Source organism: Salarias fasciatus, chromosome 1 (genome assembly GCF_902148845.1).
Source record: "Salarias fasciatus chromosome 1, fSalaFa1.1, whole genome shotgun sequence".
NCBI classification, from domain to species: Eukaryota; Metazoa; Chordata; class Actinopteri; order Blenniiformes; family Blenniidae; genus Salarias; species Salarias fasciatus.
This window is the reverse complement of record NC_043745.1, coordinates 39,026,805-39,044,161: the sequence shown is the minus strand read 5'-3', so window position 1 is coordinate 39,044,161 and position 17,357 is coordinate 39,026,805. Positions and strand designations below refer to the sequence as shown.

At 52.4% G+C, this 17,357-nt stretch overlaps 2 protein-coding genes across 2 annotated transcripts in view; both read left to right on the top strand.

Moving 5' to 3' along the window:
• Positions 1-2,614: 2,614 nt before the first annotated feature.
• Positions 2,615-4,722, top strand: LOC115388565 (proline-rich extensin-like protein EPR1). Its single transcript, XM_030091783.1, has 3 exons — positions 2,615-2,890; positions 2,940-3,081; positions 3,140-4,722. The coding sequence occupies exons 1-3, from the start codon at positions 2,615-2,617 to the stop codon at positions 4,720-4,722; spliced, it is 2,001 nt and encodes a 666-aa protein (XP_029947643.1).
• A 4,674-nt stretch (positions 4,723-9,396) lies between these two features.
• The window catches only part of smad3a (SMAD family member 3a), a 37,084-nt gene continuing 29,123 nt past the window's right edge, over positions 9,397-17,357 (top strand). The window contains 1 exon segment of the mRNA XM_030111025.1: positions 9,397-9,847. Within this exon segment, the coding sequence (XP_029966885.1) occupies positions 9,645-9,847 (203 nt within the window). The 5' untranslated portion in view covers positions 9,397-9,644.

Sequence of the window (17,357 nt, the reverse complement as noted above, 5' to 3'; positions counted from 1 at the left end):
GCTGCTCGATTTCTATTAAAGCTGAAGGACGTCAAGTTAAAGCTTTGCTCAGTTTGGAGGAAGAGGAAGAAGAGGAGGAGGAGGATGAAGAAGAGGAGGATGAAGAAGGAGGAGGAAGAGGAGGAGGAGAAAGAGGAGGTGGAAGATGTGACTCAGTGAAGTCCATTTCCAATAAACCAGGTGTTCTCAGTGGAAAGTGTGTGATTGAATGGACACGTGATCAGTATGTCCTCCAGGTCTGGACCGATACGTGGTCATGATGTCCTCTCGAAATATTGAAATAGAAGTTATCCGACTGGAAGGTTTTAAATCATCAAGTCAAATTGATTTCGTTTGTATGAATAAACTTACTGAGGAAGGCTGAGTATCAGTGGCTGTAATGACGCAAAGTGGCCAGGAGGTGGCAGAATTTCACAATCCAACGACTTCCTGACGCGTCCTGAAGGAAATCTGCTTTACTTTATTAAAATAACTGATCCTGAGTGTTCTGAGGCTGAGGCACATTCATCACACTTCTGATGATTTTTTACATCTTGTTATCAAGATTAACGGAGTGTAAAGGAGAAGAAAGTTTATTATTACCTGTTTAAATCTCAGTTACATACCAAAACTGGTTTATTATTGTCACTAATGAAATAGCATTTTACAAAAATCACTCAGTTTTCTGAAATAAATAGAAAAAATTAAGTTTAAAAAGAATTTGATGCAAATATGAGAATCGGCATAAATAAATCGTCAAATTGTGCAAAGTCTTTTAATTACTGTATGAAAACACATAAAGTGTGGAGTAACTTGATGGAATCCAGTGAAATGATTCTTGTTTTGAAGCTGTGGGTCGTGACCCCCGCAAATAGAAACCGTGAACTGAAGTTTTCTATCAGACTGATCACTCAGAAACGTTCATTCTGTTGTGAACTTCCCTCTGACATTCTGTTGTGTTGTACTGTGAGCTATTCTTTTCTGTTCTATTCTAAAGAGCAGAAGCTTTCACTTCCAACATCTGTGACCAATCACAAAATGTGAAAACCATCTGGAAATTCAAAATTCAAAAGTTTCCATGAGAGGTTCACCCCCAACACACACACGCACGCACGCTCACACACACACACACACACACACACACACACACACACACACACACACACACACACACATACACACACACACACACACACACACACACACTGAGCTGGAGCTGGTAAATGATACCAAATGACGTGAGTCACATGATCAGAGCGAAGCGACCAGGACTCGATATCAGGGGGATCACAACAGGAAGACTGCTGTCAGGCGACGGAGAGCGCACACACACACACACACACACACACACACACACACACACAACTCGTGAGGTGTGTGTTTCTACACTCAGTGACGGACCCACATCCTCACCTCACACCAACACACCACAACAACAAGAAGCAGGGCCGCAAAGACCTGGTCCAGGACCCGGTCTGTACCGGCTGTTGACCCTGCATGCATCTGTGGGATGTGCAGGCCTGGCACTCAGAGGACCTGCTGTGTCTGAAGCACTGTTCTGGAATCAGTCTGCTGGTCATAATGTTTTGGCTCTTCAGTGAGTCGCTTCAACCGCCTGACATGAAATTACAGTCAGAGGAAGAGTAGCTGTCTTCCTGTTATTCACCGAGCAGCGGGTTGAGCAACCAGCCTGAAGTTTCAGATTCAACACACACACACACACACACACACACACACACACCACACCACAACACACACACACACACACACACACACCAATTTGTCGTCTCTTCTCACTCTTTCACTTCTGTTTCCACTCCCTTTACACATTGCCCCTCCCTCACCTACAGTGTGTGTGTGTGTGTGTGTGTGTGTGTGTGTGTGTGTTCAGCCGTTGGCTTCAGCTCTCAGATCATAAACAGTCGATCAAACAAGCACAAGATCATACTGCAAATAAGACAAGAAAACACAACAGTAAAGCACAACACAACACAACAACGTACAACACAACAAAACAGCAGTACAAGAAAACACAACAAAGTACAACACAACAAAACGACAGTACAACAAAACACAACAACATACAACACAACAAAACAACAGTACAACAAAACACAAGGTACAACACAACAAAACAATAGCACAGCACAACACAACAACATTTCAGCACAACACAACAGTAAACAACACAACAACAGTACAACACAACACTACAGTAAACAACAAAACAACAGTACAACACAACACTACAACAGTACAACACAACAGTAAACACCACAGCAACAGTAAGCACAACAAAACAACAGCACTACACAACAACTAAAGTTACGAATGTCACTACTGTTCTGTTTCATCCCTCCTGACCGCCAGAGGCGGAGCTTAAAGCTCTGGAATGTTCCCTTCACCATGCGCAGTCCAGTATGTACACCAACAACGTCACTGGGTGACCCAGGAACTACTGGAAGTTCTGGTGTCCTGCTACAGGCTCAGTTCTTACAGAATCTTACAGAATTCTGACTGACTGAACGCTCTGGCGGTCATCCAGGATTCATAGAACCGTAGTTACATTTGTAGCTTTCGTCCTATGTCATCCCTACTGACCGCCAGAGGCGGTGCTTAAAGCCCTGAATGACGTATGAGAACTCAGTCATGTGGAACCCCAGGGACCTACCTCGCTGAGGGCTTCTGCAGGGCCCAGCACCACCCACAGCACCATCCACCCCAGTACCACCCCAGTACCACCCCCAGTACCACCCCCAGTACCATCCCCAGCACCATCCACCCCCAGTACAACCCCCAGTACCACCCCCAGTACCACCTCCAGTACCACCCCCAGTACCACCCCCAGTACCACCCCCAGTACCACCTCCAGTACCACCCCCAGTACCACCCCCAGTACCATCCACCCCCAGTACCACCCCCAGTACCACCCCCAGTACCACCCCCAGTACCATCCCCAGCACCACCACCCCCAGTACCACCTCCAGTACCACCCCCAGTACCATCCACCCCACAGTACCACCCCCAGTACCACCCCCAGTACCACCTCCAGTACCACCCCCAGTACCATCCACCCCCAGTACCACCCCAGTACCACCCCCAGTACCATCCACCCCCAGTACCACCCCCTAGTACCATCCACCCCAGTACCACCCCCCAGTACCACCCCCAGTACCACCTCCAGCACCACCCCCAGTACCATCCCCAGCACCATCCACCCCAGTACCACCTCCAGTACCACCACCCAGTACCATCCACCCCCAGTACCACCCCCAGTACCACCCCAGTACCACCTCCAGTACCACCCCCAGTACCACCCCCAGTACCATCCCCAGCACCATCCACCCCCAGTACCACCTCCAGTACCACCCCCAGTACCATCCACCCCCAGTACCACCCCCAGTACCACCCCCAGTACCACCTCCAGCACCACCCCCAGTACCACCCCCAGTACCACCCCAGCACCATCCACCCCAGTACCACCCCCAGTACCACCCCCAGTACCATCCCCAGCACCATCCACCCCCAGTACCACCCCCAGCACCATCCACCCCCAGTACCACCTCCAGTACCACCCCCAGCACCATCCACCCCCAGTACCACCCCCAGTACCACCCCCAGTACCATCCCCAGCACCATCCACCCCCAGTACCACCCCCAGTACCATCCCCAGCACCATCCACCCCCAGTACCATCCCCAGCACCATCCACCCCCCAGTACAACCTCCAGTACCACCCCCAGTACCACCCCCAGTACCACCCCCAGTACCATCCCCAGTACCATCCCCAGTACCATCCACCCCCAGTACCATCCCCAGCACCATCCACCCCCATACCACCCCCATCCCCCCCCACACCAACCACCCCCATACCACCTCCAGTACCACCCCCAGTACCACCCCCAGCACCATCCACCCCCAGTACCACCTCCAGTACCACCCCCAGTACCACCCCCAGTACCACCCCCAGTACCATCCCCAGTACCATCCACCCCCAGTACCATCCCCAGTACCATCCACCCCCAGTACCACCCCCAGTACCATCACCAGTACCATCCACCCCCAGTACCACCCCCAGTACCATCCACCCCCAGTACCACCCCCAGTACCATCCCCAGTACCATCCACCCCCAGTACCATCCCCAGTACCACCCCCAGCACCATCCACCCCCAGTACCATCCCCAGTACCATCCCCAGTACCACCCCCCAGCACCATCCACCCCCAGTACCACCTCCAGTACCACCCCCAGTACCACCCCCAGTACCATCCCCAGTACCATCCACCCCCAGTACCATCCCCAGTACCATCCACCCCCAGTACCACCCCCAGTACCACCCCCAGTACCATCACCAGTACCATCCACCCCCAGTACCACCCCCAGTACCATCCCCAGTACCATCCACCCCCAGTACCATCCCCAGTACCACACCCCAGCACCATCCACCCCCAGTACCATCCCCAGTACCATCCCCAGTACCACCCCCAGCACCATCCACCCCCAGTACCATCCCCAGTACCACCCCCAGCACCATCCACCCCCAGTACCATCCCCAGTACCATCCCCAGTACCACCCCCAGCACCATCCACCCCCAGTACCATCCCCAGCACCATCCACCCCCAGTACCATCCCAGTACCACCCACCAGTACCATCCACCCCAGTACCATCCCCAGCACCATCCACCCCCAGTACCATCCCCAGCACCACCCCAGTGGATGGGGAGATACAATGTCCACCTGTAGAACCTGGAGAAGGTGCCAAGTGTCGTCTAGGAGGCGGCAGCACATAGTTCGTCCAGGGGCGGCCCCTTCAGGGTGGCACATGATGTGGACACCGCCCCGGTGGAATGGCAGCGCACACCTGGGGCGGATGCTGTCCTGCGGCCTGGTAGGAATGGTGAATGGTGTCCACCGCCCAGTGGGACAGGTGCTGCCTGGAGCTGGGCCTCGGTAGCAGACAAACAGCTGGTCAGACATCCACAGCAGCTATGTAGCTTCTCGGAGCTCTGACTGGGCACAAGAGGTCTGGCCAGCCCCCCGGGTCACCCGACGGGGGGTCATATCAAGCGAGTCTTATAGGCTGGTTGGCTCGCAGACCCAACGGCACCTTCGGAAGGAAAGCGGCGTTCACAGCGTGACGCCCGCTACAACCGGATGCCACCTGAGGCATGCTGGGTGAACAGACAGAGCGTGCAGCTCCCCCGCACGCTTCGCCGTGGTAATGGCCAGCAGGAACGCCGTCTTGCGTGACACATTCTGCAGCTCCGCCGCTGCCAGGGGCTCAAAAGGAGGCTGACACAAGCTCTCCAGGACCAGATGCAGATCCCAGGCTGGAGGCTGTGGGGCTCTAGGAGGGCAAAGTCTCTGCAGCCTTTCTGACCAGAAGAACCGTTTCAGTGGCTTTCCTCAAGTCCAGTAGATCTGGAGCCATAAAGAACTTTGAACCTTTAAAACGAGGAGAAAGCAGCTCAGGAAGCTTCACAAACAGAAGCCAGATCTTCTGATGCATTCATGAAGTTTTAACTCCAGTTCAGAAAAGAGAAACATTTCATTACTCTCAACTTGTTTTTGTTCTTGATTTTAACAGTTTTGTTCTTTTCAGGGCTTTTTTTATTGATAATTTTGAAATTTGAGCCATTTTAGTTCTTTTTAACAGTTTTCTATGCTTTTTTTCTGACATATTTTATTTTCTTATGTGAGAAAGTGGAGACATTTTCAGGTTTTTTAAGCCGTTCTATCATATTTCCTAATTTCTTGTGGTTTTAGCTATTTTACCAAATTTTACTTGAACCTTGTTTAAATCTGTTTTAACCAAGAGTGACGAATCATAGAATCATATAAAGATAACATAAATGTTTATTCGGGTATCAAAGGCTTCATGGAGCCGCTACAGAGGGACTGAAGAGCCACATGTGGCCCCAGAGCCGCAGGTTGAACACCCCTCGTCTGAACAGCAGTGAGTGACGGAGTGAATCTCCGTCAGGGTTTAACCCGAGCCCTCTCTGCTCCTCCAACCTTATCTCATCCACCCAGGGAGGCTTTCCCTGTGACCTCCTGGTCCTCTGGGACACCAGCTGACACACACACACACACACACACACACACACACACACACACACACCAGTCTCAGTCCCCTGAGGTCATTACCATCCGTCGGCTCGTAGCTTCTCTCTGCCCATTCAGAGCTGCTGACGTGCCTTTGTGCTCAGTAATTCTTCGCACAGAAGACCTACACACACACACACTCACACCCTTGAACCCCTCCTTCACACCCCTCCGTCTACTGCGGCCCATCTGTGACCCCATCCCCCACCCTGAACCCCATATCCGCCTCGTCTTGCTCCAAACTCCGACAGACTCACCAGCTGTTTCCACCGACCGGCCGGCCGGCTGAACACCGTCCTGGAGACAGGTGGCAGGAGGGGGGGGCACGGCGGCCTGCCCCTCCTGCCTGCCCCTCCTGCCCGCCCCTCCTGCAGGTCTCTTTTTGACCATCTACACTGTAATAAGTGTTTCCACAGTAGGAAATACTTCACACTTCTTCCACTTAATAAACAGCATGTTTACCTGTGAATGTTAGCAGCAGTCTAAACTGCCAGCGCTGGTTCTACATGACTCTAACTGCTGCATGTAGAAACGCAAACTTCCTCAGTCTCTCCACGGACTCTTTATATTCATGTATAAAAGAGAGATCGTCAACATAAAAATACATCCTGCTCTCACCAGAATAGATGAAAGTGACGGGTCTGTCCTGCTGAGCCGATGCCAGCTTTATTTTTAGCACAAACTACACACTGTGCAGGGAGCTGGGGGGGCCGAGGGGGTCTGGAGGGGGGCGGCTGGACCCGGGTCAGTGCTCCTGTACACACATACCAGAATGGAAACCGCGGGTCAGTGCTACTATTCTCGTCCGGTTGTGAAGTGTCAGAGGAGGCCCGGCCGGAGGTCTGGAGCACCGGGCCCTCGGTCCGGACCGGATCTGGTGATCCGGCTCTCAGGATCCCCTGCTGGAGGAGGACTGGGAGCCATGAGCAGTCAGCTGGGCTGCTCCAGACGCCCGCTAACAAGACGGCTCAGTCCGGAGCAGGAAAAAGGCTCTTTTGAAGCTCCGACAACAAAGGCAGCTTCACACCCCCAAACTCTGTGTGTGTGTGTGTGTGTGTGTGTGTGTGTGAGATGAGCTCAGCACTGTTGCACACTCGACTGGACATCTGCCACTTGACTCCTTGACACTGAGTCGGTGGGGGGGGGGGGGGGGGGGGGGGGGGGGGGGGGGGGGGGGGGGGGCGTTCACGTTAGCATGCGCTCAGGCTGAAGTTGGCTGCAGTTCAGGACGGGAGAGACACCGAGCTGAGCGGCAGTCAGACGTCCAACAAGTCCAGGCGGGTTCAGAGATTCCGATCGTACAGAAACGCCGCAGGACTCGTTTTAGATTCAGTTACAGTGTGACGATATAAAACCTGCTCCATGTTTCAGTAAATGTACAAATACAAGCGTTCATACATTCATCCAGATACACACATACACGACAAAAGAACAGTCACTTGGTTTTTTTTTTTCTCATTGTTTCATCTCTTTGTTGCTGTTTTGTCTATCTGCAATTTTTTTTTCTGTTTCTTGTCTTATTGTTGCTGTTTTGTCTATTCGGGGTTTGTTTGTGCGTGTTTGTAGCTGTTTGTGTTTTATTGTTGTTGTGTCAGGTCTCTTTGTTGTTGTTTTGTGTTTGTTTGTAGATGTTTCTTGTCTCCTTGTTGTTCTTTTGTTTTTGTTTCTTGTTTCTTTGTCATAGTTTTGTCTCTGTGCTTGTGTCTTGTCTGTTTGTTGTTTGCATTTGTTTCTGTCTCCTTGTTGTTGTTTTGTCTCTGCGGTTGTTTCTTGTGTCTTTGTTCTTGTTTTGTGTTTGTTGTCTCGTTGTTGTCATTTTGTGTTTGTTTCTTGTCTCCTTGTTGTTTTGTTCCTGTTCTATGTGTGTATACATGGTCTGGAGCCTCATCCCTTCTGCTGCCGACAAACCAACCAACCAGAGTGAATTACTGGAAGCTGAAAGTCGAACCTCAGTCTTTCTCTGGCAGTTTGGACTCGACGCCGATTTCCCAAAATACAGAGGAGAGGAAACAATGGAGGAGAAGGTTTTGCCCCCGGAGCTGGAAACACTCAACTCTCTAACGATGTGGTGGAAAACGGGCCTCAGGCTGTAATTATGTGACAGAGACGGGACGTTTTCAGAGCCAGCGCTACAGTTTTAGATCCCGAAGTGAAGGTCCGGGGTTCCGAGAGCGAGGGAGGCGGCAGACCCCGAACGGGAACCGTTGTTCCACCGTGGCTTCACTCCAGAAAGGAGGGCCACGGTGGACTCTGCTCTTCTACACAGTATTCACTTGTTTTTGTCCTGGTGGGAAACGTCCTCCTCCTGAGACCTCAGACAGGAAGGACTTGAATTTGAACCGGGACTCAAACCAGGGATGTCATGCTGTGAGGGGAGAGAGCAAACCGCTGCGCCCGATCCCTTCAAACAGCAGGAAACAGGTGAAGCACCAGCAGAGAGAGATCAGAGACTTTACCAGCTTCAGAGCAGTCTGAGCTGCAGCCTCCACCCAGCCTCCACCCACCCTCCACCCATCCTCCACCCATCATCCACCCATCCTCCATCGATCCTCCACCCATCCTCCAGCGATCCTCCACCCAGCCTCCACCCAGCCTCCGCCCAGCCTCCGTCTAGCCTCCACCCACCCTCCACCGATCCTCCACCCAGCCTCCACCCAGTCTCCACCGATCCTCCGTCCAGCCTCCACCCAGCCTCCGTCTCGCCTCCACCCAGCTGCACATCCTGCATTTGCATTTCCCACAGACTTCAGCTGCTCTGCAGAGGACCGAGCTGTGGAATATGGAAGCCACCCAGACTAAAAGTTTTTGTCTTTTTATTTATTTGTTTATTTATGTATTAAACCCCCCCCACACACACACACACAAATAGTTTTCAGTGTTTTTAATTTTTTATTCATATATTTAAATTTAGAGACAGAACATAACAAAAAAGCCCAACAAAAAGTTAAAGATATAAAATTGCCAAAGCAAACACTGACTGCTCACATGAAAAGGTTTTTCTAATGGTTTTTTTGTTTGTTTGTTTATTTATTTTATTTTCGGATCTTTTTAAATGTAACTAAAGAAAAAAGCCCTAATATGAAACGAAAGAACCCCCCCATCACCCAAAAAGTAAAATAAATAAAGAAATGACTAAAGAAATAAAGAAATACATAAATAAAGCATAAACTGCCTCTCTGCGTGTGCGTGTGTGTGTGCGCGCGCGTGTGTGTTCTGAATTCCGCTGGCGCTCCAGAGCAGAGGGACTCGAGGGACTATATCGCGCGGCGGAGGAGCACCGCCCCGCGGCTCCAGGCTCCGCCGCTCCGCTGAGCTCAGACTGAGTGAGTCCGCTCGAGCTGCGGTCGAGCTCGAGATGCGTCTGAGAGGGGATCAATAAACAACAACAACAACAACAACAACAACACCGCCAGCCAGCTGTCAGCCTCACAACACCCCCACCTCCAGGAACAACTTTGTGCGCCTCGAACCGAGACGACCTGGACTTTTTGTCCCGCCGCTGCTGGTCGCTCCGGGTCCGGGTCCGGGTCCGGGACCGCTGGACCTGAGTGAGGCTGAAGATGTCCATCCTGCCCTTCACCCCCCCCATCGTGAAGCGGCTGCTGGGCTGGAAGAAGGGCGAGCAGAACGGCCAGGAGGAGAAATGGAGCGAGAAGGCGGTGAAGAGCCTGGTGAAGAAGCTGAAGAAGACGGGCCAGCTGGACGAGCTGGAGAAAGCCATCACCGCGCAGAGCGCGAGCACCAAATGCATCACCATCCCCAGGTCAGTGCACGCGCGCGCGCGTACGCATACGCGTGGCTCCGTGCGCCCTTTTACGCACCGGCCCGCGGTCCGACCCGCGGCGCCTGCGCTCCGTGCGTCAGGCTGACACGTCGACGTGGGTCCTCGCGGAGCTTTGACGTCCCGCCGCGCAGGTTCGAGCTCGCGGAGGAGCCGCGCGCGGCGCGAATGGAGTCCAAGTTATATAACTTGGCCTTAATCTGGGGACGCTTTCTGCTGCGTGGGCGAGTGCGTGCGTGTTTGTGCGTGTGCGTGTCAGCGCTTTATTCTGCACCTGTAGTTGTGTGTTGCTGGATATTGTGCCTTCAGGTCGCTGGTTTGAAACCTGAACGTCAACAACTTTGCTAAAAGTTGCGCTGGATGCAGCAGCTCCGCAGAGCTCCAGGGACTGGAGCGCCAGGTCCTGGCTGGACCTGCTCCAGCATCAGTTCCCGTCAGGTCCTGACTCCTGTCAGCCCTCTGAGGCCAGACTGCATCACGTGATCGCTGCTGAGGGTTCACCCATCATGGCTCCTTCCCCGGGATGCCGGTTCGAGTCCAGCGGTACATTTTGTCCTCCGTGTTCTGCTGCATATCAATGAGAGAGAGTTAGGTAACCACCATGAGCGCTGCTCTCCCGCTCTCTCTCTCTCTCTCTCTCTCTCGCTCTCTCTCTCTCTCTCCGCTCTCTCTCTCTCTCTGTCTCTTGCAGTCTGAAAGTTGCTAGTTCGATTCCCTAACTGGCGTCTTTCTTTCTGTCTTCCTCAAAGTGATGTTGGTTCAGACGTGAAGTTGTGTTGTGTTTGTTGTGTTTTCTCCCGTCTACACGGCAGTGGCGCCCAGGCGTTTTCCGAAAGTTCCAGCTGTTTTCTAAAAGTTGCGTTTTCAATCAATGACAGAGTTGGAGCATTTTCAAAAAGTTTTGTTTTCTCCCGTCTTCACAGTGACGTTGCCCAAGTGTTTTCAAAAAGTTCCACCTTGGGTTCCGTTTTCGAAAAGTTCAGTTTTTCCTCATTTTCTTGGAGTTGGAGCGTTTACAAAAAGCCGGAGTGTCTTTAAAAAGTTCCACCTCGGGAGCTGTGTTCAGTGGCTCTGAGCGTCGTCGTGTAAACAGAATGAAAGTTTATTGATTCTCCTGAAAGCGTCTCTGATCGGCGAGGCCGACGGCCGGAGCTTCACTTCACCTGCGCCTGGGGGGCTGTGGCCCGGTGGGGCCCGGTGGGGCCCGGTGGGACCCGGTGGGACCCGGTGGAGCCCGGTGGAGCCCAGTGGGACCCGGTGTGGCCCAGTGGGACCCGGTGTGGCCCGGTGGGACCCGGTGGGGCCCGGTGGGACCCGGTGGGACCTGGTGTGGCCCAGTGGGACCCGGTGGAGCCCAGTGGAGCCCAGTGGGACCCGGTGTGGCCCGGTGGGACCCGGTGTGGCCCGGTGGGACCCGGTGGGACCTGGTGGAGCCCGATGGGATCTGGTGGAGCCCAGTGGGACCCGGTGTGGCCCGGTGGGACCCGGTGTGGCCCGGTGGGTCCCGGTGGGACCTGGTGTGGCCCAGTGGGACCCTGTGGAGCCCGGTGGGACCCGGTGGAGCTCAGTGGGACCCGGTGGGACCCGGTGAGACCCGGTGGAGCCCGATGGGATCTGGTGGAACCAGTGCAGCATTGCTGAGTTAAAGTTCCTCAGGTTGCTCAGCTGTCAGGACCCCCCCGCCCGGTAGCGGCGCGGTGTGCGGGGTGGGAAGCGAACGCCGCAGCGGCGCCACGCCCACATTCCTGCCCGCTGCCAGGGAGCAGATCCCGGCTTGCCCGGCCCGGCGCTGGCAGCTCGGCTCGCCCGGGAAGTTAAATAATGCCCGTCATGATCCGGGTCTCATGTTTCTCACCGGTAAGGCGGAGGGGAAGAGGCAGGGTGCATTAAGACCCCCCGGGACCGCCAGGACCCCCCCGGACCCCGTTCCGGTCGGACGGCAGGCCTGGCTGTCACCGCGGCGCCCTGGACCCGGTCCCTGGAGAGCTGCTGCTTCTATTAATTCCTCCTCCGGTCCGGCGGCTGACAGCAGCTGCCGGCGTGTCCGGGCCTGTCCACGGGGAGCGCCCCCCCTACACCCCCCCCACCCCCCAGCCCCCCAGCCCCCCGCCGACACATGAACTCCTCTGGCTGCTCCGAGCCGGGATGCAGCAGCCGGTGGTCCTCTGCTCGGTCCAGTGGGTCCGGTCACCGTCAGGTTGTTGGTAAAAAGACCCGGTCGGTCAGTCGGCCTGAACCGTGGCGTCAAACCGCAGAACTTCTGACTGGAGAGGAAACGGTTCTGACGGGTTCAGGAGAGTTCTGCTTTTTCACGCCAACAATTTGGAAACGGTCAGTTCTCACACAAGTATTGCTGTGAATGTTAAAATGACCAGGACCAGGAGAGTCTGGACCGGGACAGTCTGGACCGGGACAGTCTGGACCGGGAGAGTCTGGACCGGGACAGTCTGGACCGGGACAGTCTGGACCGGGAGAGTCTAGACTGGGAGAGTCTGGACCAGGAGAGTCTGGACCGGGAGAGTCTGGACCGGGACAGTCTGGACCGGGAGAGTCTAGACCGAGAGAGTCTGGACTGGGAGAGTCTGGACCAGGAGAGTTTGGACAGGGACAGTCTGGACCAGGACCTGGACCTGGACCTGTCCTGGTCTTGCTGGTGACCATGGGATGTAAAGCAGTCTGTTCTCTAAAGTCTTGTAATCAGGTTCGTGTGTGTGTGTTAGGCTGTGTGTGCAGCGGGGTAGCCTCAGTGTGTGTACACACACACACACACACACACACACACACACACACACACACACACACACGCTCAGTCTTGTATTTCTATCCTTGTGGGGACCGTCCATTGACTCCCATTCATGTCTAGCCCCTAACCCTAATTAACCCTAACCCACACCACAACAAAGCCTAACCCTAAAGAAATGTTTTTGCACTTTTACTTTTTTCAGTAACAACAACATGGTCAAGAAAACACTGTTTCTCCTACTTAGGACCGGAAAAAGGTCTCCACAAGGCACGTCGTTCCATGTTTTGCTATCCTTGTGGGGACACTTGGCCCCGACAAGGATAGAAATACAAGAACACACACACACACACACACACACACACACACACACACACGTCCCAGCTGGTTCACGCTGCTGATAACTGCTGCATCTCATCCAGAGACGTGAGTCACCGTGACTGACTCAGAGCCCCGGACCCCGGACCGCCGCCTCGGCTCCGCCCCCGCTCGCTGCCTCGGCTCCGCCCACCTGGGCTGCCTGTGGTTTCCACACTGCGCTGAGTTCCTCTCATTTCTGAGGCCGAGCAGTGAAAGCTGCGGCGCTGCGGTCCCAACCCGGCCTCCGGCCTCCCCTAGCTCCCCTCGCTCGCCATTCCCCCTGCTTGAGCTCCTCTTCCTGTGAGTGTGTGTGTGTGTGTGTGTGTGTGTGTGTGTGTGTGGGCCAATCAGAGCCCGGCTCCCTCTCTGGGCGGCGTGGAGCGGAGCAGCCTGACTCACCGGCGCCGCCCCTCCTGTTATTTTAAGAGTGACGCCTCGGTGAAGCTGCAGGCCACCGGTCGATCGAGGAAAGAGGGGGTCAAGGGGTGAAAGGTCAACCAGACATCGGCTGATTTAGGCCCAATCCTACTTCTCTTTCTAGCCCTACCCCTTTGAAACGGAGTGCTAAGGAGTAGGGCTGAAAGTAAACCCCTCCGAATTGGGACACCCCTCCGACAATCGTGTACGTCATCAGGAGTCGCCGCTGCCGATGACGCAGGCAGATGCAACAATTGTTTGCCGAAGAAGAATGTTTTTCTTACATTTTAAAACTTTATTCATTGAGAAATAGTGACATTAATGAACTTCTTTCGTTGCGGACGCCGCCATCTTGCCTATCTTGCAAAGCTGGCGGCTGGTGGCGAGGGGCGGTGGCGGGAGCGCTTGTTTTGTCCGCCTACACCGCAAGTGGCGGGCGGGGTCAGTTCACTTCCGCATTGGTGGGAGCGCTCGTTTCCACACCCGCGCATTCCAGGTGGGCGGTGTTGAAGAAACCAGTTTATTGAAAATAGTCGTCTATCTGTTGTGTTTGGAATGCGCCAAAACAAAACAAGCGCTCCCGCCGCCGCCCCTCGCCACCGGCCGCCACTGCGTCATACCCCTCCGTTTGGAGTGTGCCTCGGGAGACTCTCCGTTTGGAGGGGTGAATAGCCCTCCCCCTTCCCCCTACCCCTCCGTCATAATGGCGGTCGGGACACTCCTACCCCTCCACGTGAACACGCAAAACGGAGGGGGAGGGCCGAGGGGGAGGGCCGAGGGGGAGGGCCGAGGGGGAGGGCCGAGGGGGGAAACGGGATTCAGCCTGAGTGACTCTTCTCTGCACACCTAGTGGACCGACGTGAGAACTGCACCGCTGTCAGTGTTTCTGTCGTTGCCGTGGAAACGGACACGTTGCCGTGCGAAGGAGAAGTGTCCTGAAACCAAGATTGGATGGAACGCCGAGTTCCCCTTCGGAACATTCCAAACGGCAGCTGATATTCAGAAACACACACTCTCACACACTCTGTCCATCCCATGGACGTGGACCGTTGATGCTTCTTCTGTCTGGTTTTAAACTCTAGAACAGCGTTTTGAAACCTTCATGACCAAAACAACCGTTTCAGTGACTTTCAGTCGAGTCCAGTATTCTGCAGCCATAAAGAACATTTTTGTTCCTGATTTTCACAGTTCCGTTCCTCTTTTTGAGCTTTTTTTATTGACAGTTTTGAAATTTTAGCCATTTTACCTCGTTTTAAACAGTTTCCTCTGCTTTTTTTTCTGCCGTATTTCATTTTGTAATGTTAGAAATTGGAGACATGTCACGTTTTTTAAGCTGTTCTATCATTTTTTTCTCCATTTCTTGTGGTTTTTTTCTATTTTTCCCAATTTTACTTGAACCTGTTTTGAATCCCTTTTCAACCAAGAGTGGCGAATCATATAGTAATTTGAAATAAGTTTAATGTTCATTCACGCTTCATGTGGTGAAGGCTTCATGGAGCCGCTCCAGAGGGACTGAAGAGCCACAGGTTGAGCACCCCTGCATCAGACTGTCAGACCGTCAGGTTATCGGTGTTCTAGTGAGTTCGACTGTACTCAGCTTGTTTCTCAACCTTCGAAGGTCTCCCAACCTCATGAAAGATGTCATTTGTGCCCAAAGCGCTGAGGTTTCCCGCCACATTCGCTCATCTGTCATGGCGAACCCGACGTGGCTGACTAACGGACTGTACTCAACATTGTCCTAGGCTTTACTTATTGTCTCATGCTAGCTGTTGCCAAAGCTGTCCGTCCCTGGGAGAGGGATCCATCCATACTGTGGTTCTCCCCAAGATTTCTTCTTCTCCCACTGGGTTTTTGGAGTTTTTTCTTGCCGGATGTGAGGGTCTAAGGCGGTGGTTGCTTCGTTCTGTCTCGTTACTGTAAATATTGACATATTACCATTATGCTTAATCACTGTTTTTACTTTTACCGACCAATGTAACATCTTGAAGCCCTCTGAGGCAACTGTTGTTGTGATACTGGGCTATACAAAAATAAATTGATTGATTGATTGATTGACTGTTAGTTAGCTGTGGCTAATTAATCCTTCTTGCTAGGTCTGGCTAACTAGTACTGCTAGCTAGCTCTGGCTAATTGATACTGCTAGCTAGCTCTGGCTGACTAATACTTCTAGCTAGCTAGCTAGCTAGCAGCGCGGCGTACAGCGGCGCCCATCAGGCTGTTTTAACAGTGAGACTCGTTTCTGAACAGGCGTCGTGACTTGAGTTGAGAATCAGCTGTTTGCCGTGGCTGTTAGAATGCTGAAGAAGGCGGCAGGAGAGACGGCTCCTCTGCGTTCGGCGCTCGGCTCGTGAGTCACCGCCGAGCCGCTCGGCCGCTCCTTCTGTTCGCAGCCTGCTGATAACAGGAAACCTCTCAGCGTTTTATTACTGCTGAGACTCAGAGTCTGCTCGTCAGAGGAGATAACGCCGGTGCGGCTGAAGCCATCTGGGCTGCGGACGAAGGTTCTCCGTGAAGCTCTGCTCCAGCCGGAGCTTCAGACCAGAGTCCAGAATGAAGCTTGGTCAGCTCTCAGCCTGAAGCTGAATCTGGATTCTATGATTCTAAAAAAACTGTGTTGACAGAACCTTCTCTGAGCTTGTTCTTTTGTTCTGTTGTTCCAGTATCAGAGGTTAGCCAGAGCTAGCTAGCAGTATTAGTTAACCAGAGCTAGCTAATACTATTAGTTAGCCAGAGCTAGCTAGCAGTATTAGTTAACCAGAGCTAGCTAATACTATTAGTTAGCCAGAGCTAGCTAGCAGTATTAGTTAGCCAGAGCTAGCTAATACTATTAGTTAGCCAGAGCTAGCTAACAGTATTAGATATCCAGAGCTAGCTAACAGTATTAGATAGCCAGAGCTTGCTAACAGTATTAGTGAGACAGCGCTAGCTAGCAGCACTAGTTAGCCAGATCTAGCTGGCATCAGCAGCTTTAGCCTCCAAAGTAGGGTTACCAACTGTGCCGTATTAGCCGGGACGTCCCATATTTGAGCCAAAAGAGGCTTGCCCCGTGCGGGACGTTGTTTGTCCCGGCCGCACGGGTAAAGGCAAGACGCATATATTTTTTCTCTCTGTGTTCTGAAGTCTGAAGGCATAGCATGTAATTCGAGGGCCCAGCCACTAGGGGCGCTAGAACCAGAGCAGGAGCTCACTGTAAAGCTACTCCGTTTGGGTAAGAACAAGAAGGGAACAGACAGTGGTGTGGCGCTATGAAGAGTTTGATCCGGTGTATCTGTCTGTTCTTTCAAGTTCAAGTTTCTATTTTTATCTGTTGATCTGCCGCTTGTGCGTACGTCCATAGACATGTAAGCTTGTGCCGTTTCCATATCGGATTTATTTTGCTTAGTTCATTGATTTGTGTGTGCTGCTGCGGACTGTGGTGTGTGTTTTCAGTTTAGATACTGCACCCTGTTGGGTTTTTTTTGTTCAGTAGGTTTTTCAGTTTTGATTTTGTACTTTTTTAGTTGAAAATTAAAAAAAAGAACATGTTAAAATCCAGAAGAGACAGCAGCTGTTTGATGTTATTTTGCACATTTAGCCATAAATATAGAATAGAATAGAATAGAATAGAATGGAAGACTTTATTAATCTCACAGTGGAGAAATTTCCAGGTGTATAGGCTCATAGAACCCACAGCGGGGTGCAAAAGTAATGAATGGTGCAATAATGAACAAGTAATACTGCAAATCGTAGGATTGATAATAGAAGCTAAAGACAATGAAGATCTAACTGTATGTACAACATGAATCTTAAAAATATAACAGGAAATATATAATATATACAATATATACAATACAATATGCAATATACGATGCAATATATAATTATACAGCATGATATATAATATGTAATATGTTTTAGCGGAGTGAACGGATGATAAAGTGGTGCTGTATTTCTTAAGGAAATTCAGCGACAGGATGTTATAATGTCCAGGATTAT

Excerpts from the sequence above, each read along its gene's own strand:
- LOC115388565 (XM_030091783.1), top strand. The coding sequence starts at position 2,615 with ATGAGAACTCAGTCATGTGGAACCCCAGGGACCTACCTCGCTGAGGGC. Across the intron at positions 2,891-2,939 it reads CCCAGTACCATCCACCCCCA|CACCACCACCCCCAGTACCA; the intron begins GTACCACCCCCA and ends TACCATCCCCAG. Across the intron at positions 3,082-3,139 it reads CCACCCCAGTACCACCCCCA|TACCACCCCCAGTACCACCT; the intron begins GTACCATCCACC and ends ACCACCCCCCAG.